General features: G+C 37.0%; 3 protein-coding genes across 3 annotated transcripts in view; all 3 read right to left on the reverse strand.

Moving 5' to 3' along the window:
• The window catches only part of LOC134846008 (5'-3' exoribonuclease 2-like), a 351354-nt gene that overhangs the window by 147302 nt on the left and 178006 nt on the right, over positions 1 to 26046 (reverse strand). The gene's annotated exons all lie outside the window — the stretch shown is intronic.
• LOC134846398 (ATP-dependent RNA helicase DDX18-like) lies at positions 5910 to 7771 on the reverse strand. The gene has a single exon (XM_063863734.1). It carries the CDS (start codon positions 7765 to 7767, stop codon positions 6049 to 6051), a length of 1719 nt encoding a protein of 572 aa, XP_063719804.1. The 5' UTR covers positions 7768 to 7771; the 3' UTR covers positions 5910 to 6048.
• On the reverse strand, positions 10075 to 25828 carry LOC134845705 (uncharacterized). Its single transcript, XM_063862757.1, has 13 exons — positions 25375 to 25828; positions 24577 to 24734; positions 21963 to 22094; positions 21479 to 21794; positions 20966 to 21211; positions 18470 to 18612; positions 18105 to 18407; positions 17569 to 17911; positions 12785 to 13144; positions 12385 to 12697; positions 12047 to 12178; positions 11516 to 11919; positions 10075 to 11073 (listed from the first exon to the last, which is right to left on the reverse strand). Exons 1-13 carry the CDS (start codon positions 25784 to 25786, stop codon positions 10709 to 10711), a joined length of 3627 nt encoding a protein of 1208 aa, XP_063718827.1. The 5' UTR covers positions 25787 to 25828; the 3' UTR covers positions 10075 to 10708.

A 26046-nucleotide genomic window follows, 5' to 3' on the forward strand; every position in this document is an offset into this window, starting at 1 on the left:
GACCTCCATCACCCGCTCCCCTGGTGTCTTTTGAACTAGCTATAGTCCCAATTCTGGCATAAGATCTCGGCCAATTATTGAAGGGCGGATTCCTCCAATCACTTTGATAGTTGCTATCGTCTCCCATCCGTTTGATGCTAATTGCATTTGCATCGTTCCCAATAAACTCAGCGGATTGTTGCCATAATCCCGGAAGTCTTGATCCTCTGGTGCTAATTCCTTCAGATGTAATCCGTTGGTGCCTAATGTTTTTCTTAACTCCCCAATCGTAAACTTTGATATTGGTGACCCGCTGTCAATCCATACGCTCGTATTTTTCCCATTTATCGCAATGGGCAGTTAAGCGCCTGCTACTTTTAGCTCGGTCCTGTTCTTTGATCTGATTGACGTGACTATATAATCCCCCGAACTGTCCGAGTCCCAAGAATGATGCTGTTTTGGGGGCGCTGGGGTATTTACCCATCCCACCGAACTTTCTTGTACAGTTTCGTCGATATCTTCTTGCTCGTAACGATACTGGTCATCATGTCCCTGAATCATCCCCAATGACTGGCGTCCCCGGTTATTTCGTTTTGCATGGCACGTGCGCTCAAAATGGCCCACCTTTTTACAAAAATTGCATGTTGCTCCTTTCTCAGCACATTCGTTTAGATGATCCCTGTTGAAGTTGGGCTTGTCAAAATTGTAACACTTACGTTCGCTTACAATTCCCCCTCACCGAAATTGTCCTGGTCCTTGTGGCTGTCCTCGTCCGCGCCTTCGGCTGTTCCGGTATTCCCTTCGGATTACGCCCACCGGTTCCGGTTTTATCTGGAGTCCTCCAGCCATCGGTACACTCGATCCTCCGGTGCCTCCCTTCGTCGCCACGTATGTTCTTGCATATTTATTTCCCCTTCCATAAGATAACGAGATCCGATACGCCTCTTCCGGCGTTTTTGTTGCGCGATTTATCTCATTTTGGGCCTCCCTGTTAGTCATATTTACAATAAATACATCTCGCAGTATTCTGGACTCCAATGTTCCGAACGCACACCGGGCTGCTAGCCCGCTAAGAACAGAATGAAACTGTTCCAGCGACTCACCGATACGTTGCTTGCGTGACAGATATTGAAATACCTCATACGTTTCATTCCTTTCCTTTTTAAATTCTCCTTCCATCGCCTCCAACACCCTCGGGTATCTTGTAGTTGTCAATTCCCAATGAGGCCTCCTCTAGTGCAAATCGTCCTGCCCTTCTCCCCAATACATAAGTGTAGGTTCGATATCAGCGTTTGTTCTGATTCCAATCGTGGTTTTCCATCCACCTCCGGATTTCAGTCCCTGATTTGTGCCTCCGTAAGAGTACTGGCAAAATAGAAGTTTTTCGGGTTCAATGAATGTTTTGCTACCATCCCCCACTGGAATCGGTTCAACCAGAATTCCCACTGCATTGGTGACTCCGCGCATTTAGGTAGCCAAAAGGACATGATGCCTAATGGGTTTTCCCCCACCTTGATTTGTTGGCTAGGCCATTATGAAAACGATGATGTAGTAAGGTTAAATTCCAATTTTAATTAACAACCGTTTCTAATAAGATCATAAGCGACAACTCAAATAGGAGATTACCGAAGGTGGCAAACGCTCTGAAGGTTAGTACCTGTCAATTACCTGTCAATTTGATTGACAGATATAATAATGAACATAAGCTAAACGAGAAGTGAACTAGTTTAATCACTATGACAAGTTGTATATGATGTTAATTTTTTGTGTTCACTGTTTTCTTTCTTATCTTAGGATTAAAAGGATGTCTATCCATAATCCGATGATGTAGATGTTCAAACGATTCAGAAACAAAAAAATTGCGATTTGAAACACTTCAATTATCCAGTTTTTTATTTTGAACTTGTTTGTGATGCTAGATGTTAAATTTTTAGAAAACTGGATAATTGAAGCGTTAAAAACTACAAGTTTTGTGTTTCTTAAGCGTTTTCTTCAGTCTAAGCTAACAGAATTTTTCTCTTTACACTTCAGTTTTCTGAATAGACATCCCTTCAATCCTAAGATAAGAAAGAAAACAGTGAAATCAAAATCATTTTTCTATTTTCATGACTTGTTTGGGTCGTTTCACTTTTGACCAAAAGATAACGTTTGTCATTCTCAAAAAAGAAAAAGCTATCGATCACGCTTTTTCGGAATTGAGCTTATTTATCTGCAAGTGTAACCCAATAAACTTCTTAAAAACACAAATTTTATCACAGATGCAAGGCAAAGCGTTGCCGTTATATTCGAGGTTCGAAAAATGGCCTTGTATGATTAATGGAAAAATGGATTGAAAGCAATATATCAATTTCAGTGCATAGTGTATAGAGCATTGTGCTGCAACTTTTAGCGAGGATCCAAAAGTCGAGTAAAAAACCCAACCTAAGCCAATTCCAATTTTGCAAGTTATCGGAATCAAAACTTCGTACCTTAAAGCAGACCGCGTAACTGAATTAGTTGCCTTAGCTGCCTCGTAGTGTTCAAAAACGTACAAAGAAAATAGTGAAGATTTTGTTGACCTACAAAATCACATTTTTAAAAGTACAAAGACAATTTTTTTGAAACCTTATCCTTCCCAGCCATTGTTTGTGTATATTTTGATCAAACATCATTCAAAAAGCTGGCAAGCCATTTTTTCGCTCACCCAATTACGCTTACTTTTTTTACTTAACCTTAATACGCTTAAATTTTTTGCTTACCTAATTACGCGTACCTTTTTAGCTTACCTAACTACGCTTAATTTTTTCGCTTTTATAATTAAAAGTAAATTTTAATTATCTAGTGTGAATCTGCTACCTTGTGTAAATTTTGATCTATTTTCTGAACATTATTCAAAGAACTGGTAAGCTATTTTTTCGCTCACCTAATTACGCTTACGTTAACCTAATTACGCTTACGCTTAACTTTTTACCTTATCTAATTGTGCTTAATTTTTTTGCTTACCTAATGAAATGTAAATTTTTATTACCTTGTGTAAGTTCTGATCAAATTTCTGAAGAACTTTCAAAGAACTAGTAAGCTGTTTTTTTCGCTCACCTAATTACGCTTACGTTTTTAACATACCTAAATACGCTTAATTTTTGCGCTTACCTAGTTAAGTGTTAATTTTGATTTCTTTGTGTAAATCTCCTAGCTGGTGTAAACTTTGATCAAATTTATTCGATAAAAACTTATTCTTTTTAGGTTACCTAAGTATGCTTAATTTCTTGGCTTACCTAATTCTGAACATCATTCAAAGAACCGGTAAGCTACTTTTTCGCTTGCTTAATTACGCTTACGTTTTTAACTTACCTAATCACTCTTAAATTTTTCGGTTACCTAATTTTGAATATCATTCAAAGAGCTAGTAAGCTATTTTTTCGCTTACCTAATTACGCTTAAATTTTAGCTTACCTACTTACGCTTAATTATTCGTTTGCCTCATTAAGCGTAAGTTTTGATTACCTGGTGTAAATTTTGATAAAATTTTTTTGAAAAAAGAGCCGGTAAGCAATTTTCTCGTTTAACGTATGAAGCTTACTTTTTTAGCACACCTAAAAACGCTTAATTCGTTTGATTGCCTGATTCTGAACAACATTCAGAGAGCTGGTAAGCTACTTTTTCACTTACATAATTACGCTTTCCTTTAAAGTTTACCTAATTACGCTTAATTGTTTCGCCCTTTAAAGTTTACCTAATTACGCTTAATTGTTTCGCTTACCTAATACGCTTAATTTTTTGCTTACATAGTTAAACATAAACTTTAATTGCTTTGTGTAAGTCTGCTACCTTCTGTAAATTTTGATCAAACATCTGAACATCATTCAAAGAACTGGTAAGCTGTTTTTTCGCTTACCTAATAACGCTTAGTCTTAGCTTACCTAATTACGCTTAATTTTTTTGCTTACATAATTAAATGTAAATTTTGATTACCTGAGTAAATCTGCTACCTTGTGTAAATTTTGATCAAACATCTGAACATTATTCAAAGAACTGGTAAACTAATTTTTCGCTTACCTGGTTGCGCTTACCTTTTTAGCTTACCTAATTACGCTTAATTTTTGCGCTTACCTAGTTAAGTGTAAATTTTGATTACCTTATCTAAATCTGCTACGTTGTTCTTACCTTGACTGATTTTTGATCAAACTTCTGAACATTATTCAAAGAACTGATAAGCTAGCCTTTCCCTAACTTAATTACGGTGGACGATTTATTTAAACTTTAACCTGCTACCTGCTACAAACCTATAGATTTTTTGAAAATCTGGTACATGATGATGGTAATTTAATCCCAGGTTTCATTCACAGGCACATAATTACAGCGTATTGCAATGCCTAGAAGGTTACTAAAAAAATAGTTTACTTGGAAGTTCAAATTGTATCCTAACAGTTGATAAAATGTTTTTATCATGAATTTTAAAATTGAAACACTTTTCTTCGAGAATTTTAGAGACAAATTTTGCATAGTTTCTCAATTATTTTTGGCAAAACTTGAAAAAAAAAACGTTTGGATTAACTTTGCGAAGTTCAAACATTTAAACGACTTGAAATTTCAGAAACATAGTTGAATTAGGACTGGTCTGACCGGATAAATTTATTATCCATTATGTCTAGAATTAAACACGATTGAAGATCTAAATAAATTGGTATCCGAAATTTTTCAAGAAATCCAAAATTTAGTGCAGTAAAATATTTAAAAAGTTTTTAGAGATCTGTTAACTTGATCAAATTCTTGACTGAGCCAATGGTCCTCGTTGCCACATAGATTTCAGAAAAAAAAGATAAATATATAAAAAAATTATACCACTTAAATTTTTCAATTGTTCGAAACTTTAGTGTTCAACAATTTTCTGACAAATACTGCAAAAATTTTGCTAAAACTTTTAGTAATTTTAGATCAACTGTTTATCTCGCATCGTTCTCATTTTTAGTGAAAATGAGTATGGTAGAAAGGATTTCCCATAAAAGCACACGTCCATGCTATTCGGTTTTTATACCAATATCAGTTACAAAGTCGTCATAAAATCGAAAACTCTATAGCCATCAAAAATTTTAAACGGCACTGCTGAAAATTCAAGCTCATTTTAGTGTTGGTAAGATGAATTTATTACACAGGAACTGAGCTGAGCTACGCATCACTAACGAAACAAAACAAAAAAAATCGAAACAGTCAAAGAAATTAGATCTATTATAATAAGTAAAGCGCTACTTTTCAAAAAAAACATGACAAGACAAAAAAATGTGTAATAAGCATCGGAAGCTATTGTAAAAAGCGGTAACAAAGCCGAAAATACCTTGTCAGAAACCCTTTAAGCCAAAAAAATCAACAAGACTTAGACATCTGAAAAGTTAATACGTCGACCTCAGCCTCAAAACACTTCATTTGATCGTCAAAGAAACAATACGAGGATACTAAGCCGTTATAGAACAGGCAGAAGCCTATTAAGCCCAAAAAGGAAAATAAAAAGCTGATAAAATATAGGCCGCAACGTACCAAGCGAAAAAAAAATTTTTTAAAAATTGAATGCAACAAGTAGGTGTTTCAATTATATTCAGGTGTCGATGAAAAAATTTGATGCCGAGAAACAGATCATAGCGAGTGCTATTCTACCATTTGCAAAAACTCGATCAGAAAACAAAATTTTAAACTCTGTTGTGAATGACCAGCCTGAACTATTACTCATTTCATCATTTTACAAAAACGAAGTTTTTAAGCTCAAATTTCTTGCTCCCTTGAAATTTCAATATTTGTACAGCAATTCATTGTTGGGTTTCTTCCTACTTTTGTCATTTTGCTTATGCTTTTTACGGAACTTTTAGACTAAATTTAAAGTTGTGGACGTTATTTCGAACTGTAAAGTAAAATTTTAGGTTGACCAAGTGTTTAACTCTTGCTCAGCTGAAAAACAGGGGTAAATTTTTTTGAATCATATTATGGTGTAATGAATGCAAGGTAGTTCAAAATTCAAGAAGTTTATCGAAGTACATTTTAAATTTTGATCAAAACTTTACAGTACGATTTGATCCATCTATTAAATAGTTTGACCTCGAGTTATTTTTTTGAAAGGTTTTTGAAAATCTTCTGCTTTCCAGATTTTTTCTCTGACATCATTTTCCTCTGCTTGAAAGATTTCGCACTAACAACGCTGATGTCTACATACGGCGGAGTCTCAAACCCAAAAGACTTCGCCACCAATTTCAGGTCCAGTGTCGTAATATCGAATGTATCTTTTGAAGAGTGACTTGCATATGCTCGCACGTACGATTTGAAAGCACCCGTGGCCGACTTGTGCAAATAGTAGTTTTTGCCAATCAATTTTTCCACTCCAGCTTGTATATTCTGTATTTTGCTCCACTGGAAATCGAATTCATTCACTGGAACTTTGGCCGACTGCAACAGTTTCAAAAAAGACAGTTCCTCGGGGCGGAGAACCAGCAGAGCATTTCCACGACCACTAACTCCACGTGCTGTTCTGCCTACTCTGTGTATGTATTCTTTGTGATCTTGTGGGGGGTCATACTGCACTATCCAGTCCACTTCAGGGATGTCCAGACCTCTGGCTGCCACATCTGTACAAAGCAATATACCTTTTTCTTCTTTGCAGAAATTAAAGAACGTCGAGGTCCGCTTCGCCTGTTTTTGCTTCCCATGAATTGACTCACATGGCAAATCGATGAAATTAAACAACTCGTAGTGGTATTTGACAGACAAGCAGGATGAAAAGAATACCATCACCTTTTTATTCATATTCTTCCGCAAAAACGTGAACAGCAATAGCAGCCGTTTGTCAGATGGTACGACAACATATCCTTGTGTTAGGCCTTCCGCTGTTGCGACAGATCTTTTATCATCCACGCCCACGTAGACTGGTTTGTGCTTGATTGATATCTTAGCCAAATCCTCCGTCTTTTTAGTCTGCGTTGCCGAAAACAGAATAGTCTGTCTTGCCTTCGGTAACATCTTCACAATTTGTCGCATTTCATGTTCGAATCCAACTTCTAAAATCCGATCAGCCTCGTCGATTACCAAGCATGCACAGTTGTGATAGGCAAAGCCTTTTGTGTTCGTCATGTGGTCCAGAAGTCTACCAGGAGTTGCGATCAAAATGTTGACTCCTTTCAACAGCTTTTGAGCTTCTGCAGACCTATTGGTTCCACCCATTACAATCCCGTAGGTCATCTTATGAAACTTCATTAACTCTTCAAGGACGCCAAAACTTTGCATCGAGAGCTCCCGAGTAGGTGACAAAACGATACAGATAGTTCCGTTGTGAGGCTTCGGGTTCAGCTTGTACACCAGTTCAATGGCTGGAATGAGAAACGCAAGAGTTTTTCCACTGCCTGTCCTAGCAGCTCCAATAAGATCTTTGCCCTCGAGAAGTGTAGGAATACTCTTTGCTTGAATTTCCATCATAGTATCGAATCCCATTTCTCCTACAGCTTTTAGAGTATGTTCATTTACCTTTCCAACTAATGATTCGAACTTGTCGTCAGATAAAACTCCTAATTTACACTCATCGAGGTCTGATTTCCCTTCTGGCTTCGCTTTTACGGACTTTTCAGTCTTCGTTTCTAACTTGCTGACCTTTGCCTTTCCTGAAGTTTCTGTTTCGTCGTCAGAAATTTGATCTTCTCTGATAACAGATGGATCTTGTTCAGAGACAACTGCGTCTGATTCATTCACTTCATTCGCTTCAACGGTCTGATTTTTATTTGGCCGAGATCGTTTTCTCACTTTCCTTCGAATTTTTTTCATCTCATCTACAGCCATATCGAACCTGGAAAAATAAATGTGAGCAAGGTTAACCAAGTACAATCCAGGAACAAAAAAATCAAACAGTTAAAAAAATTGCATTATTTTCTGACACAGAGGCGAAGCGGAGCTTTGCACCACTTGTGATGCAACAAAAGCAATTAGAAAACCTCAGAAATAAAAAAATGAAGAAAAAACAAAATAAAAAAAACAAGGACTACCAAAATTTGAAACTTTTCGATGTCTCGATGGCAACTCATTCCAATCCAAAAATGTCAGAAATTTGAATACCAATTTAGCAACGGAACAAAACATACAAAAAGGCAACAAAATCGAAAATCTTTGAGCAGACAACAGTTGAGCCGAAACAAAAAATTGATTTTGAATAGAACAGAGAAAATTATCTTTCATGATAGAGGTACCCCCTGATACTAGAATGAACAACACTTACACTTCTATGAGGGTTGCCCACAACAAGCAAAATCCGTGATGTAACTTAGCTGACAAAACTTGAGCAGACAAACTAAAGTCCGACCATTCACTTTTAACTGAATTTTTTTAAATTGCATACAAACTGAAAAAACAAGATCTACCCGAGACGCGAACCCCAGACCTAATGATGCAAAGGCGACGGCATTACTCCTAGTCTAATTTGAAAGGGACCTGAAATATATAGGGATTTATACAAGAGAAAAGATTTCTAAAAAATGTAAAGAAGAAGTAAAAGTAAAGAGAAAAGCTTAAGCCAAAAAGAACTGTTCGTATGAAAAAATTTTGAGCTAGTTTTAAAATTTTTTACGCTTTGGAAAATTAGCTCAAAAACGCACCAGATAATACAAACTGCTTTTAAACAAAGGGAAAATGAATCGACGGAAACCAGGACGAAAAAAAAAACACGAATACGAAAAACCACGAACACATTTTTTAAATTTTTTTTTGAAAATATCAAGAACTTTACCATTCCTCCAAAAGTGACCATTATGTGAACAAAATTACTTACGGAGAAAAATCTAGTACACGATTGCAATACCAGCCAAACAGACAAAAAACAGCCAACAGACAGTTGTTAAGTCTTTCACGTTTTTCGTGACCATCCTTTTGATGTTCGATAGTGCGATTTAAGATGAAGTCAAAAATCAAACCGAATACGAACAAGCAATATCCGTGAGTCTTTTGAAAACAAACCTGAAAAACATGATCATGACTTATACACAGGCGAATCTGCGCTTCGCAAACAATTGCGAGAACACGACCAAAAATCAGCTCTATCAGGTTAATTAAGAAAAAGTAGAAATGAGCCTCGAATTAGAAAAAACTCGGTTACATGTAGGATTCAAATCTGCGACCTCCTGCAAAGAGATTTTGAGTCTCACGCACTATCCCCACAGCCACTCAAGCTTAACAACAGACAAACACTAGTCACGAATAAAGCAGCTACATTTGCGAACAAAATGCCAACGCGATTCAGCACCATATACAAATAGACTCAACTTTGCAATTAAAACGTGGAATATAACAAACTGAAGGTATCCACACTAACTCTGTATCTAACAAACTGCAAAGCATAAACGCACATTATGTATAAATTATGCATTTAAACAAATTGCGAGATAAATTGAGTTAAAAAATTTCACTACGGTAAAAATACATCAACTGTGTTAATTCATTACTATTTGAATGTCAAAGCACATGCTATCAAAAAGCTGTAAAGGTGCCCCACCATTATAGGGAGGCCGCACCATAAAAGTGCCGCACCAATATTTGCTATTTAGTTTGGAAAAAAAACAGAAGGTTCGTACTAATACACTAGCTTCGCAAGTGTAATAAGTGTGTAAACATAACTTGAGAATATCATTAAAAAACCAACTGGACTTACATAAGTGTCTTCATTACATTCACTTAAATTTTTTTTAAAAAATGAAGATATCGGGTCCCTGAGTTCAACTTTAAGAAAATATTTTGATTCCGAATACTTTGAGTTTTGAAATTTGACAATTGAGCCTTGCTCTGGACTACTCTTTGCGTTTATTGAAAAACTTTTCTTTGATGGTGAAAGCATAACGCGAACATGTGCAGCATTTCTCACGCGCTACAAACCGTTCCAAATTGAGTTGAGGCGAGCCAATCGGTCGTATTAATTTCGAACAACTCAAATTTCCACTCTGATGTTTGATGTTTCTAAAATTTATATTCGAAACTATTTCTTTACCAAAAACTATTCGATACTGGTTAAGAGACAGTCGGAACACTAAGGGCTCTGTCCTAAAAAACGAGCAGGCTTCTGATTGACTTAATCGAGCATTTCGGGCTATTTTGAAAAAACAATAATTAAAACTTGAATTCGGTCTTCCGAGGGTCAAAAATAATATGGCCATATAAGCTGTCATTGAAATAGCTTAAATAAATTTTTACAAACAAAGTGTATGAGCACAGCACAAATTAGAGAAATATAGCATTGATGTAGTGAACAGGAAAACTAGATATATATATATATTAGATTAGAACGCGACTCCTCAGATGCTTGTTGCGCACAAAACACACAACTGGAAAACAGCAAAAAACCATACTCATTTGCAAACCGGTAATTGTTCCGACTTTCGAAGAAAATGTTATTAGGCTTTGAAAATTACTAACTTAGTCAAATTTTCAACCAAAAAAAATTATTAAAATGACCTTAAAATGCAATCGGAAAATTCAGGGCTTCGCCCTGATATATGAGCAGTCTTGCTTTACTTCTATAACTCCCGTAGTTTTTTTTGCATATGACTAGATGCAGATTCCATGTGTGTTTCGCATTTTTGTATTTAAGCTCTAGCTCTTCTATCAACTACGCAAATCTATACGCTCAATCAATTAAGTATAGTGTCAAAAAGTGGCCAGCTAGCTAGCTTGCCATCTGAGTGGAGTGGGTTGACATCGTCACAGGTTTCTAAACTATTGCTGGTTAGTGTAGCTAGTCTCACTGTTCAGACAAGGAAGCAACTGATTTTGGGATGAGTGCCACTTGCAGCTGCATCGCTTTCTCCTTATTCTGCTGCTGCTCAGATGTTGAGTGGTTGCCGAGGGTATCCCCTTCGCTGTTATTCGGCACTGGGTCAGACTGTGGTCTGCTGGTAAGGGCATTGGAGACCTGGTTAGTGATAGGAGGCAGACTGATGTGGTATGAGCAGTCACTCCTCTGATAGAACAGAATGTAGATGTCTTTGCTTCTCTCGAACTGTGGCTCCGGCTGCTCCACCAGTCGCACTGACTCGTCGTTGAAATGGTACCATTGACCACTCAACGCATTGCGCGCATAGGCCGTGTAGTGGCCCGAATTCACTGCTAAAAACCAAAAAATACAGGCGATACTAGCCATACAAAACAAGAAAAACGAATAAATCGAAAATGTCGAAAAAACTAGATCTGTCAAACTGAATAAGGATAATTTTTAAACAAAAACATGCCAAGACAAAAGAATGAAGAAAAAAATTTTACCAAGCGGTAACAGCAGAAATTAACCCTTTAAGCCCAAAAAAATCAACAATACTTCAGATTTATAAAAAATTAAGCTATCCCCCTCGCCCTCAAAACGCTCGTCAAATGAAACAAAATGAGGCAACAAAACCGTTAGAATACAGGCTGAAACCTATAAAGCAGGGGAAAAAAAGAAAAAAAAATTTTTTAGAACCATTAAGAACAACACATGTCCGTAACTATTTATGAACCCATGACCAGGCCTGTTTTGGTAGACCGTACATCAAGCTAACAATCTGCGGAGACTAACTTTGTCCGACATGGTAGACACAACTCTGCAGCCTGTATTCGACAGTGCTCGTTTTGTTCTGGTGAGGCAGCTGGAGACTGGTGGGACAGGAGACAGGGTTGTCCAGTTTGTAGCTGGTCATGGTGGCACTGTGGAAGTGGAATCTTTTCAAATAGATCACCAATGTCTCTGGTAACTCCCACAGAGCCATCTGGCGAGTGGCCTTCCTCACTGCCTTGCATTTCCCACACCACCACTCCTCGCACTCTTCTAGTGTCTCCGGTCCAGTGAAGGCATCCAGACAGTACTCCAGACTGAGTACTCCGTCCTCAGTTCTACTCGCACCAATTCCTCCTTCGCTCTCATTCCACTGTTCTACTGGGGGAAAGAGAGGCGCAACATCGTCAAATGACACCCCGTCAAACCTATACACATTACATTTTCAATGCAGGCTACAACTGGCAATATTTTACCTCATGAAGCATTAGATGAAACGATTTCACGCTTTCAGCTCTTCATTTTGTATGCGAAACAAATTTGATGCTAACTCACTGGATGCATAGCGAATCTCCTGGAATGAACTCGACGAAGTCGTTCGAAAGCGGGTCTGACGCTAACTGTTCACTCTTAGCTAGAATAGAACAATCACAGGCCGAGTTGTCTGCAGTGGCAGTTTTGTAGCACCTGCAAAATAAAAAAACACTGCTTAGGGTTACGCAGAGGAAGACCGCAATCAACTCTACTTTTTGCGAGACAATGTCAATACCAGTTGCAGAAAGATTTTCTTACAGAATAAATATACTTCTTTCAATTCTCATATATTGACTCAGAACCCAGTCGTTAAGAACCCATTTTTTATGCAGCTTTAGATCTCTAGAGATACCACTAACCTGGGACACTTGAGGCCTGTATTCTCCGTGCGATGCACCGAGTAGGCGAAGTCCGAGAGCGACGCTGGCACACAATTATCCCTCACACATTCAATCAAATGCTGTCTGGATACCAAATCCGACAGAACAACCATCCGGGGCAAGTCCACTTTCTCCATCCGCCCATTCTCCCAGCTGTACACTCTGTAGCACACACTCAACAACATGCGTCTACTTCCTCTGCCCCCTCCTCCTGCTGAAGTGGATGCTCCGCCAACTGTCCCTGTTTGGGATTCTGTGCCGCTGTCTTCGACTTTCGTCTGTTTCCCATTTCCTGTAGAAAATATTTTCAACGACCATAACATTCAGTTACTCAATTACGGAATTTCGGAAGTTGGTCAATTAAAAATACTTTTCTCACCCAAAAAGGGAAACTCCAGATCTTCGTCTTCCATGACATTGCACATTGGACACTTCACCAGCACCTTCTTATCCTTCTCTTGCTCCTGGCTGGAACTGCTGGGCTGATTGTTTGCAGCTGCTTCAAGGGAGTTGATCTGCTCCATAGCGAGTGCACCCATGATGTCGAAGTCATCGCCACCACCGTGGCCTAAAGTGGCCAGAGCAGCCGCGGCAACAGTCTGTTCTGGCGACTGCATCTGGTTCTCTTTCAGACTGGAGAAGCATGTTTCGCACAGACATGCTCCACAGCTCTTGTGCATGCGCAGATCATCCTCGAATCTCTCATCCAAACAGATGCAGCACTGTTTCCACTTGGTCACTGAAAAAAGCCCTTATTTCCAACATAGCAATCAGATAGTTGAACAAAAAGTGTCAATGAGCGAAAGGGGACCAAAACAATTAATCGGTTGCTCCAAAAATTTTAATCTTTGAATTTCAACAAACTTTGTGACCAGCAGCGCTCTGATAAAAACACTCTATTTCAGGGGCGGATTTAGGGGGGGGGGGGTCCCCCTTTTGATACTTTTTCAGAAATCCATTTTTGGCCGACCGACCCTAAAATTTTTCTTAAGGCGCCTTCGTCGCCAATATACACTCTAACTTTGAGGGGGAGCGCGTGCCAAAAAACGCGTTTTTTTTGTCAAAATTTTCCAAAAAGTGCCCAAAAACGGTTTTTCACTGTTTTTTCAAAAATTTGCATGCGGCGCACATAATAGGGTCAAAACAGTGCTTGGGGAGAGCTCAAAAAATCAATTTGGTCGACCTAAAAAAAAAAAAAGGTCGTCAATCGTCAAAATTTTGGAAATTTTGTTGAAAATCGATCCGCCCCTGCCCTATTTGAAAACAAAACTAAACCAATAAGTAATTTTTGCATTCCGTTAGGAAATTTCAAATCAATTTAAGCCGATAAAATTTTTTAGCGCCAATTTGCACTTTCACTATTTGAGAGCGTAATTCGACTTCCTTTTAGAAAATGAAAACTAATCAAGCTTAACACACAGAGACAAAGCCAAGCTTCGAACCACATGAGCTACAAACATTTCTCAGAAAGCAGAACTACAGCTTAAAATACTTATTTTTAGGTCATGGAGCGTCTAATTTTTTAGTTTTAACCGAGTTGAATTAAGAGGTTAAACACTCAAATTCCTGATTTTCTGGAAAAAAAATCAAATAATCAAGAGAAGCTTTTTTTGCTCAAAAACAGTATACCGAATTGCCTAAGTTTTTTAATTTTAGGGTTAGTTAGTCAATCCTTGTGAAAAAAAAATCAAGCTCAATAGATTTTTTGGATTTTTGATGATTTATAAAAATTTTTCAAGAAATATAAAAAAAATGAAAGTGTCTTTCAATCGTAAAATTGGGAAAAGGTTTATGAAGAAAACAATCTGTTACAGTATTAACCTCTACTGAGCAATTTCACCCGTTAAATTATTTTAATCGGTTAAAATTTCAATTTTCGGCTAACCGCTCCATGCCTATTTACTGTATAAACATATTTCATATTTCAAAAAAAAAACAAAAAATTACGTACGATCCAGCCATAAAGAAGTACGATCCAGCCATTCTCTAACACTTATTATCAATACAAGCTCACTTGCCATATCATAAAACTCAAATCAGGCCAATCAAACATAGGTGAAAGCTAAAAATCGGAACATTTTTTACGCCTAGTTAACTGACAAATACATAACTTTTTTCAAATTATTGCAATCAGAAAGAATAAACATAGCCAACACAGTTGGAAAAGGGTCATGAATGCAAAAAATAGAAAAAACTGAAAAATTTTTTGTAAAAAATGACCTTAAAACTCGAAATTTGTGAACCATTTATGACTAAAATTTTTTTGATAAAATTACCCCAATTTGAGAAAACTGGATTAATAGCTAATTTTTTCATTCCGCTGTGAAATCTGAAAAAGAAAATCCACTTTCGAAACTAGAAATTGATCAGGTTTTTTGTGAACTTTTCACTTTTGCTGTTCGATAGTGGAGTTTACCTTGCTTTCAAAAACTTGAAAACTGAACTCGAAAACAAAACTTGAAAAAAAATCAAAAAACAAACCGCAAAAAAACAAATTTGAGCGTGAACAAATTTATAGACTGTTTTTCTGAAAGAAACACAACAAAAAAAAATCACCAAGACCTATAATTGACTGCGTTCAAGACTCTTAATGAAACTTCAAAAACTTTAAGAGAAGGCACTATTAAATGATTTCTGAAAAAAAGACTAATGCACGGGAAAACGAAAAAACTCCAAAGGTTCTCTTAAATAGACAGCATAAAAATTCAAAAATATCAAATTCAGCAAAATTTCATGGAACGCTTCTACTCGCGCAAAACAAGAGTACGTTGAAAGCAATTTATAATAAGAAACTTTCTAACCCATATGCAAATTCTAGGCTGTTGGAACTCAGTCGACAAAAAGACGCAGATAAAAGTTTTCTTAAAAAGAAACTTTTCATTAAAAAAAACAGGGCTGATTCAAACAAAAGTTCCTTGACCTCGCAGGCATGCATGGACTGACCAGACCCCCTTTTTTGATATTGAATGAACAAAGGTGTCAAATGATTTGTTATGTTAGTTTTTAAAGTCTATATTATATTTTGATAACGCTTGCTAAAGTGTAAATATATCTTAAGCAAACTGCAATTAACCAAACTTGAGAGTGAACAACTCTTTTGGAATAATCTTCTTGAAATAATCAAGTGACAGAAAAAGCGTCTCCATTTAGCTCAAAGGTGTCAAATGGTTTGCTATCCTAGTTTCTAAAGTCTATCGTATAATGTTATAACGCCTGCTTATCGCTAGTGTAAACAAGGATAGTCGGTTACTGTACAAATAGCACAAAATGTTCCGACCATTGTCTTAACAAATACACATTTGTTTTTTCGAATTAATGTCATTTTTTCTGTGTGGTGTGATAGTAAGATCTGAACAAAAAAAAAGATAATAGGTACATTAGACAGTCATGGACAAATAGCGCAATTGGAAAACAGTTTCTGTGAAAAAAAGAAAAACAAAACAAAAAACTGCTAAAACAGCCTATTTTTTGCATAATTTTTTTTGATTACCAAATTGGCGCTAAAAAAACTCCGAAAATTAAATTTACTCGAATAGAATTAAGTTTTTACGGCTAACACTAGCTGAAATAAGCTTCTGTAAGCATGTACACCTTATTTTGACTAACTTTATTAGCTCAAAGTTAGACCAAAAATCAAAAACTTCAACCTGGTTTTTCTTCAATATTTTTCAATGTCTTTGATTTATGGTACCTGATTTTGCGTGTGGAAAACAAGAAAAAAAACTAATACACGAATACAAAGTTCCTCCACATTTTTCAAATGGTCGGAACATTAAATCTTTGTCAAACTGCGAATAATCAAATTTGAGAGTTAAAAACTCTTATAAAAAATCAACATAACCACAATAAGAATTTTGACCCATTGACATACGAAAAGTTAGCATACAGCACATCGCTCTGCCAAATCAGACTGTCCCTATCTGTTGCTTGCTATAATCTAAGATCAAAATGGACAACGAAATTGAAAAACAAAGTTTTCAAAAAATGCTGCAATAGCTGAAAAATTGTAACGAAAAATCTTCCAGAAACATATAACAACTTTTAACATCTTTAAAAACATCCCAAAGACATCAAACTTATTAAATATGAAAAGTTGATAAATAAGATTCTAACAAAAAAAAACGCCCGTTAATGAAATAAAAAAATACGAAAATTCATTTTTTTCCATGAAAATTTCAGCGGTAAAAACCAAACTCTTGAATATCGTACGAACTCGCTACATTCTTTCGTAAACGAAACAGTCATATGAAAATTGCACAAAAATATTCTGGAAGTTCATGTCTTTTTTGAAATTTATGTTTTCGAACCTATCTATTTTTGACACCAAGACATCATTCGAATATTTTTTAAAAATTTTTTGTGCCACTTGCACTTTCTTAACTGAAGAGCATACTTCGCCTTCTTTTTAGCAAACGAATTTGAAGTTTATTTGAAACACAGGCGAACACTGCAGCTAAGCAGACACGAGCGAGAAAGCGCCGAAGGTGGGCTTCAAAGTGCACAAAAACTTTTGTATTTAATAATTTGGAATTTAACAGACTTACAGCAAGCACACTAACTTTGCATGTAATAAATTAGAATGTATTAAACCAAACTGTGTCTAAATTATGCATTTCAAAAGTTTCACGAAATATATCGAGTTGGAAATTTTCTGAAATGGGATTTTAATATAGCATGAAACAAATAGCTTCTGTCGGTTCAATTGATGAATTAAAAATAACTGGGTTAGCTCATTACTGATCAAATGTCAAAGCACTTGGCATTATACTGCTAATACAGCCTAACGATTCATAAGTGCCACCACAAGTAGCACTTTCATTTGCGTCTTATGATGGAAAAAAGTTAGATCGTATTATGCTGCGCTCGTATAAAAAAACCTGAAACTTAAACCATTTAAAACCAAACTTGAGCGCGAACAACTTTTCAGACTTTTGACTGTCTTCACTACGTTTATTTACACTTAAATAGCCAATAGACACCACCACATAACCAATAAGGTTTATTTAACACACTTCCCAAAAAATCGCGAATGGTACCGAGCATTATCTTAGAACCTGAATTCGAAGAGGCTTCTTAACGAATTGATAAAAATTTCAGAATCAAGTTCCTCTTCTTGGTTGATTCAGAAGATACACTATAACAATTTCCGAACAATTTAGCCACCTTCCATTGCAGAATGGGGTTGAGAGGCAGATTGATTCTGATTTGACGGCTGCTCCCAACTTCCTCCCTCCCTTTCCCTCTCTGAGTCGGGTTCCCTCTCCCCGTGCTCCTCTTCTTCCGTGTTCTCCTCCCACCTATGTCCACCTTCCTCCTGACCCCTCTCTACATCACCCGTTGCAGCTGACGAGGTAGTAGAATCCGAAACTGATTCAACAGTACCAGTAGTCGAAGCAGTGGCCGCTGACTCGGGTACACAGAAGGCAAAGAAGCAAACATTCTTGCTATTTGCACCTCCACTTCCTTTCCCACTCTCCGGCAGATGAAAGAGTTTATTCGCATCCTCCTTCAACATTAAATCAAATGAAAATTATTAAAAAAAAAACAATCTCAAAAAGTGACAACTCCAAAAACGTCGTCCAGATACACTCAATAATGCCAACAGTGACGCACACTAAGCAGAAACACACAATTAGACTCGAGTGCCTTCATTGTCAGGAAATAATTCAAGCAAATGTAAGAAAGGATAACGTTCTTACCAAGAATCTGTCCACAGATCCACACTTGCAGTCCTGAACGGTAGACCCAACTGCCAAAAGAACATCTGAATCGAGAGAGAAGTCCTTCCTACTCTTCAAGTTTTGGAACAACTTCGTTTTCAGGTCATAAACTGTGCCATGTTTGTTCACTCCACGCACTATCAACTTCACTTTGCTCATGTTGGCGTCTCTGGGAATCAGCACCACTTGGAAAGCCTTGTCCAAAGCCCCTGGCAATGGAACTGGGACATACATGAAGGGTTCATAGCTAGTGGACACTTCATTGCATTCAGCACAGCACACCTGCAAACAGCCACATTAAAACGACGTTGAACAAACTGAAAAAAAAATTAATAACAATTTACCGTATTTTTGAACTGTCCCTGAAAAGTTTGTGCGATTACGCTTTCCACACTTTTGCCTCCTTTCGACTTGCTGCTCAAAGATAGCTTCTGATCACCTTTCTTTTTCTTCACACTATCATCCTCTTCCAATTTGGTTTCAGCTCCTTTAAACAGCAAAAAATAAATCAAGATAACTCCTCATCAACAGACAGTCGGAGAAGTTTCAATAAACGCAACGAAACTGAATACAAATGACTGATTTGCAGTTTTTAATTTGACTTGTTTGTAAAAAATGTGACTGATTTATCAATTAAAAAAAATAAATTCGCAAAAGGTGAAATGAAATGTACAAAAAAAAACACTGACTGAGTTAGCCACAAGAAACACGTGTGAGTCAGAAAGCTACTTGCATAAAAGCGCCTATGCTATCTATCATCTACCAAGGAACCATCACTTACTGCGGGGTCAAGAAAGTGTATTTCTGATGGATTCAAAAAAACGTTGCCTCCTTTCCCTCGCCCCGCCCCCCAATTTTTCTAAGCAGCTTTAAAAGCTACGAAATTTTGAATTATTAGAAGTTATTTCAGAGACTGAATCAGTTCGCAAAAAATTTCAAGTTTTTTGAAGCAAGCTAGTCAAGCTATGAAACTTTTGAAATATTGCATGTTATTTTGTGGACTAAATCGGTTCGCAAAAAATGACGTTTTTCTAAGCAAGCTTTTAAAGCTATGAAATTTTGAATTATTACAAGTTTTTTCATAGACTGAATTGGTTTGTGAAAAACTTTAAGTTTTCTAATCAAGCTTTTGAAGCTATGAAATTTTAAACTATTACAAATTATTTCAAAGACTGAATCGGTTTGCGAAAACCTTTAAACTTTGAGCATTATTTGAGCTTTGAAACATTGCAAGTTATTTCGCGGACTAAATCGGTTCGCGAAAAATTTTAGTTTTTCTAAGCAAGCTTTTAAGCTATGAAATGTTGAAATATTTCCATTTTTTTTTTCATAGACCGAAGGTGGTTGCAAAAAATTTCTTTCTTAGCATAGACTTCGCTGTTTTTGAGTGATTCGTTCCAGAACTTTGGACAAAAATTAGGCAGATAGTGTCTAGCCTTGAGTTGAAACGAGTTCATCTTCTGATGGTTGCTCTGAATGCTTCTTAACCATTACGCTCTATAGCCTTTTAAACATTGTCTCCTAACAATTCTTAAGCATCGTGTTCAGTTAAACATTGCGTCCATAGCGCATTCGGAGTTTCACTTAATATACAAGCTGACTTTAAAGCTCTTTGAATCCAAAGAACAAAAGATTGGCACTTTTTGATAAATTAACCCAATTTGAGAAAACTGGTCAATAAAAATGAATGACTGATTAGAACCAAATAATAATATTAAATCAAAAATTGAAAAAAAATTAATTGAAAAATTGCAACAAAAGCGCCGGGAGCTTTCAGAATGCTAGAAATAAGCCGAATTTTCAAAGAGTCCTTTCTGCGGGAACAAAGCCGGCAAAAAAGCAGACAGAAAAAACCTAAATTAGCCCGAAAATTTCCGTTTGCAAAAACACAAGCCCCGACTGGAATCGAACACCCGGGGTTTGTCGTCAATCATGTGTGTTACAGCAATTTTAAAGAAAGCTGAACCTTCAAAAACATCGTGCTACGGAAAGTAAGCCGACAAAAATGAACGGAAAAGCACAAAAACTCTATCCCCAAAAAATAGGTCCCAGCCGCTTTCGAACCACAATCCTTTGCGTATGGTAGGTTGAATTTGAACTTAGGCTATTTTCACTCCCCCCACACTTGAATTTCACTTTTGAAAAACAATTTTAACATGGTCATATTGTATTGAAATTTTTTTATGGTTAACAAATTAACTATTAAGAACACGTTTGTTCTTCATACCTTACATATTAGGATCATGCATTCAGCCAAAAAAAAAGTTTTACAACTAAGAAAATTTAAATTGGAAAGTGGAAAAGAGCCGGAATTGATAATTAAAGAAGCATATGAGTTAGTCCAGGCTCCAGGAGATGCGTCCTTAGAACAAAGTTATTTACGAAAAAAAAACAAGCACCCGATTGCAATACCCTTGCTGATTGCAAGGTTAATGAATGCAAGAATACTGAAAAAAATCCAGACTTGTTTTTTGAATAAATTTCAACTTTAAAAACTACTTCGAAACTAGAAGTCGTTGACGTGTTTACATGCCATTTTTATGTTTGCAACTGGGGAGCGTCAGTTGCCTCTTCCTTTTAGCAAATGAAATTTAAAAAGAAATCAAAGTCAAGCTGCAAAAGATCAATTTTCCTGACAAAAAACAAGACCTATATAAGTGCCTTTCAGTGGGTTTATTGACACTAAATAAACATGTGTAAAAACTATATTAAAAAATAACCAAGAATAAATTGTTTGAGCGGTTGGTTTTTTGGGATCATTACATATTCAGGATGCTGTGGGATGATTAACATAATGCTGTGCTTTTACATCGATATACCGAGCTGAAACAAAAACAAACCTTTCTGAGTGAGTTTGTGTGTTGCGGTGAATCCATCCAGATCACTCTCATTGTCCGATGAGACATGGTCGGATTCCCCGTCAATCATTTCATTCGAGTCCAGTTTCATCTTTTTCATCACATTAGAAGGTGAGATCTGTCTAGTTCTCTCGTGTACCTGGGAGGCCACAGCACCTCCAATCCCCCACTCCTCCCCCATGTCTCCATCACCGGCCCCCACCCCGCCATTCAGCTTCTTGCTCACCGCTGAAAATCATCAACGTCAAGTATCTATCCCTTCACAAAAACATACATCAAACAAAATTGATATCAGTTCGCTGTTATAACACGGAAGAACTCGCAGATCGCGTACTTTATGATTTCGTTACAAAATTGATGTCTGGAAAATGCTCTTGGATAATTGCATAGAATAAATTGGTGCACAAGTCACCATCAAAACGTATACATGGCAAAGGAACATAATATGAACATGTCTGACATTTCGAAGTAGTGTGCTGAGAATTAGATACCCACCAGGGTCGGGCTGGTTCTCAAAGTCCATGGCCATCTGCTGACTACTATTGGGAGCCTGAGACACTGCTGATTGTGTATTGTGAGTGCACACTACCTCATCCTGGTTCTTGTGCTCTATCTTCCTCAGTTCGTCTTCATCCAGGTCCTCCTCCATATTACTTACTGCAGTGTTGTTCATACCTCCTCCTCCTCCTCCTTCAGCTGTACTTTGGCTGCCCAATCGACTACTCTCTTGAGTATTACCTGGCCTTTTCTGCAATTTGAGCTCATCGTGCAGACTGCTCAACAGCAAAGCCAAGAACTCTTGACAATCATGCTATAACAAACGCAGCTTCACTGACAGGCTCTATTTCAATAGTGCGCCATCTTAGCTTATCGAAGAGCCAAAATATCATATCAACATTTAGCCAGCTACGGAAATTTGAAGCGCTTTGGGGGTAGAAATTGCTTTCTAGCGTGAACGATTACGAGGTTAACACCAAACCTGTCGATATCCTTCAAACTGTGAAAATCTGGTAGCCAAGGAGCTCTTGAACGTCTCGGGTCTGAAGTCCGCCCTCTTGTTTCCCCACACCTCCAAAAGAAGATTCCTGAATGGCGTCGATAAATTTGACTCCTAAAAAACTAAACAACAATAAAACAGAAAACAGCTAAAAACTATTGCGCATTTTTGGAGGCTGCTACGTTTTAATACTAGATCTAATGAAAACGCCACGAAAGAATAGAAGCGCTTACAAGGTAGTCTTGAGTCACCACCTTACATGATAGCTTTAACTGCAACATGGCTAAGTGATGAGTATCAAAACTGAGGGGTGTGAACCAGGTAGATCAAAAATCGGAAATGAAATGAAAAGAGGGGGGTAAGGATTCAAAGTGATAGAAATTGTGAAGTCATCAGTAAAATAAATGAGTGCTCATAGAAATCTATGAATAGAAATAGAGTGCTCATAGAAATCTATATCTTAGTTCATATACTACCCTACCAGAACTGAGAAACTGTCCCGTAATTACATGAGACATGAAAATTGATATAATGGGTGATAATTTGGCCACATCAAATACATAAATGCCGAAAATATCAAATGGTTATAATACTCTCAATCAGGTATCAACAAGTATCATGGATCGTTCAATTTGAGCTGGACCAAATTTAAAGACCTTTACTCAAAAAAGGCAAACATAAACAACCATAAATATAAATGAACATTGCCAGCAGACAGTTAGAGTCAATGAACGCAAATATCTAGAAAAAAATATTGACTAGTCTTTTGAAACGATCTCAAATTTCGAAACTCTGAGAAAATAAAATGATGGCCTCAAAGCTCTTTGAATTTCTGTAACAAATTATGATTGACTATTTTTTGACAAATTTAACCCATTTTAAGAAAACTGGATCAATAGGTAAAATATATATTATGCTCGAAAACCTGATAAGTAAATTCCTTTTTCGAAAATAAAGTCGATCACATTTTTCGTGACCTTTACTTTTTCGCTGTTGGATGGTGGAGTTTGCATTTCTTTTACAAAAGGAAATGAACTGAACTCAGAACGAAATCAAAAGTCAAAGCGCGAAAAAGAAAATTGAGCCTGAACAAATTTTAAGATTTTTCCCGAAAAAAATCATCAAGACCTATATGAGACTGAACTACATTCATCGACTCTTAAAACTAATTTCATTCTTTTACACTTAAAATATAATTGAACTACCACAACATCAAAAAAGCCTTTAGAAAATGACTTTTGCTAATAAGCATAACTTCTCAATTTGAAACCGAGGATCTAAGCTTCTCAATTTGTTGCTAGAAAAAAACTTCGTCCCACTAGAGGTTCAAAATACCTGAATAAAGCTTAATTGTGAAATTTGGTACATAGCTTAAAATTTTTCTATCTTAGAGAACAACATGTTTTCAAAAACTGGCTTTGAAAGATTTGGACCTCAGCTGACCTCATTACTTATATCATGAGATTTTGTAGCTTGATATCCTTAATTTGGGGGTTAAGTTTGCATTTTCCAAAATGAACCCTTCTTGACTTATTCTTTGGTACTGCAGCACGGCCTCCATCCTATAGGGACATGGCACAATTAATGTTGGAGGCAGTCACGTATAATGAAAAACTTTAGGACAATTAAACAAACTGGGTACGAGGCCCTACGACAAGCGAATTTCAGAACCAAAAGACCCTTTACTTGAAAAAAATTGTTTTCCTCAGACGTAATCAAAAACATGCTTGCTTGGATTGCCTATAGAGCTTTAAATGCCTAAAGAATTTCAATTGGCAGAACCTGCAATTAAGTATTATCTTTGAATAGCTTTTCCGATCTATTTACAATTCCAACAATTTTTTGTTTAAAAAAAACTGATATTGATTGTTAATTTGAAAGCGTATTTTTTCAAGTCAATTTACTTTAAAGGATAGCCGTGAGAACCCTAAGTCGCGTCCTCTCAGAGGTATTTGATTTAAATAAACTTTGTTTATAATTAATATCTCCTGAGAAATAAAACGGTGCCTAGAAATTGAATTTGAAGGATAAGAAATTGAATTTCTAGAATTCCTGTGAATTTAGACGATAAGAACGGGGCCAACAAAACCTTTCGTTTAGAATGAAGTTACCAAGCTATGAAGAGTATACTATCACAGAAGTGATCAAATTTATTATTGTTAATTAATTAATTAAACATCAAATCAAAAAAGTATAGTATATTTTCGAAATGCGTTAATTATAAACTGTGGCAATAATAAACTAATTTGTGACTGGACAACCACTCAACCAAAAGTTAAATTAAGTCTGCAAGCAACTTTTCACGCAACTTGCCAGCAAGTTATCGTCTAAAATCAGTTAGTTTCTGATCGTCTAATTTGCTTGTCGTCTAATTTGCAAAACCCCAAATAAAACTTCTTCTTGCTCAGTTTTATTGTCTAATTCTTCTTATCTTCAACACACTTATCTTCAACACTAAAATAAAAATGCCTCAACACTTTAGAAGAAAGAAATATAAGACAGCAGTGCAAACTTCGTGACTTCCTCATGAATTAGACAGCGGGATCATGAATTAGGTGATCCCGTATTTCATTTATCTTAGTGACATTCAGCTGACCTCTTTCACATCTGAATAAGAGGAGGATGATGAGGAGGTTGTTTTGAGGAAATGCTGACAGATGGCAGGCATGTTGATGAGACACTGGAGGCCTGCATTCATGAAACAGGTGTTGCCCAAGTTCTGCAGACCACAAACTCCCTGCTCCAAGGGCTCTTCTTAAACACAGCACCCTGAACTTAACAAGCTTTATTTACTTAATGGTGTTTATCAATATCTAACTGTTGGCCCGATATGTCTCAGTAAACAAAATGCTAAGATTTAAAAAGTCTGCTCGTAATCGAGGCGAAGCCCTGAATGTTCCGAGTGCCATTCAACGTCGATGATTTTTTTTTTACTTTTCATCAAGTTTTGAACCAAAAATTGTTTTCACCGACGTTGAATGGCACTCGGAACACCGCGTCGATAAAAAGTAATATATTTTGGCGCTGATAATGTGTTCAATCAGAGCAAAGCATTTGCCTCAATTCAAACTTGAATGATGTAATTTTCGCTTAAGAATTAATAAAACCAAATCTTTCGCTCATTATTGATCCCAAATTGGGAAAGTAGCCAAAATTTCAAACCCCCATAAAAAATCGTTGCATGTGAAAATAATTGTGTTTTTGAGCTCACAAAATCAATAAATTTGCAGAAAATGTCTGTCACATTCTTCGATAGTCGGACCAATAAACTCGAAAAGTATACAATCATTTGCTTTGAAAGGCTGGATAGGGAATAAAACATCTATTAAAAACTGCGGAAATAATCAAAATGTTGACAGCTTTTATTGCTATTGTTTACATGAAGCTCTCCTACTTGAAATGATAGCATGTTGTTTAGGTTGCTGCACTGGACCGAACAGGGGTCTGGCGATTGATGCGGCGGCTGCTGAAGATGAGCCCGCACCAGCCATGTCTGATTCCCTCTCCATGCTAGTCTGCTCCTGCTCATGCTGCACATCTTGATGCTCTCCTCCCTCTCTGTCCTCTCCTTCCTTTCTCCACTCCTCCTCCGACTGACATTGGCGCAGAGGAGGAGGGGCGGAGGTGGTTACACTAGTTCCAACTCTGTCACTCACATTCAATTGTGGCGAGTGGGAGGAGGAGGGAGCGGAGTCGCTGGTTGAGAAGCTGAGGCTGCTGTGGCCACTGCTGCTCTTGTCTGCTACTATGTCTGCCGGATTGCACATTTCCACTTCACCACTGGTCCAATTGCCTTCGTAGTCCATATCACTCCACACACCTGTCACTCATTATTCCATACAATACACACATCTGAAAGAAAGACAGATATGCGATGTTTTTTATCACTTTTCTAGATAACAAGCTTACATCGCGGTCGACCACAGTCTTCTCATACAATAAGCCTTGTGCCTTCTCATGGACTGATGAGCAATTTTAGAACATTTTTCGCAGAAATGATGCTGTTATGAAATTAGTATTTCATTATGTCTCCACAAGAAAAGACCAACAAGAGCGAAACTGAAAT

The sequence above is a fragment of the Symsagittifera roscoffensis genome, chromosome 5 (assembly GCF_963678635.1).
Source record: "Symsagittifera roscoffensis chromosome 5, txSymRosc1.1, whole genome shotgun sequence".
In the NCBI taxonomy this organism is placed as follows: domain Eukaryota; kingdom Metazoa; phylum Xenacoelomorpha; order Acoela; family Convolutidae; genus Symsagittifera; species Symsagittifera roscoffensis.

Excerpts from the sequence above, each read along its gene's own strand:
- LOC134846398 (XM_063863734.1), bottom strand. The coding sequence starts at position 7,767 with ATGGCTGTAGATGAGATGAAAAAAATTCGAAGGAAAGTGAGAAAACGA.
- LOC134845705 (XM_063862757.1), bottom strand. The coding sequence starts at position 25,786 with ATGGACTACGAAGGCAATTGGACCAGTGGTGAAGTGGAAATGTGCAAT. Across the intron at positions 22,095-24,576 it reads CTTATTCAGATGTGAAAGAG|GAGTCAAATTTATCGACGCC; the intron begins GTCAGCTGAATG and ends TTAGTTTTTTAG. Across the intron at positions 11,074-11,515 it reads TGTCTACCATGTCGGACAAA|CAGTGAATTCGGGCCACTAC; the intron begins GTTAGTCTCCGC and ends TTTGGTTTTTAG.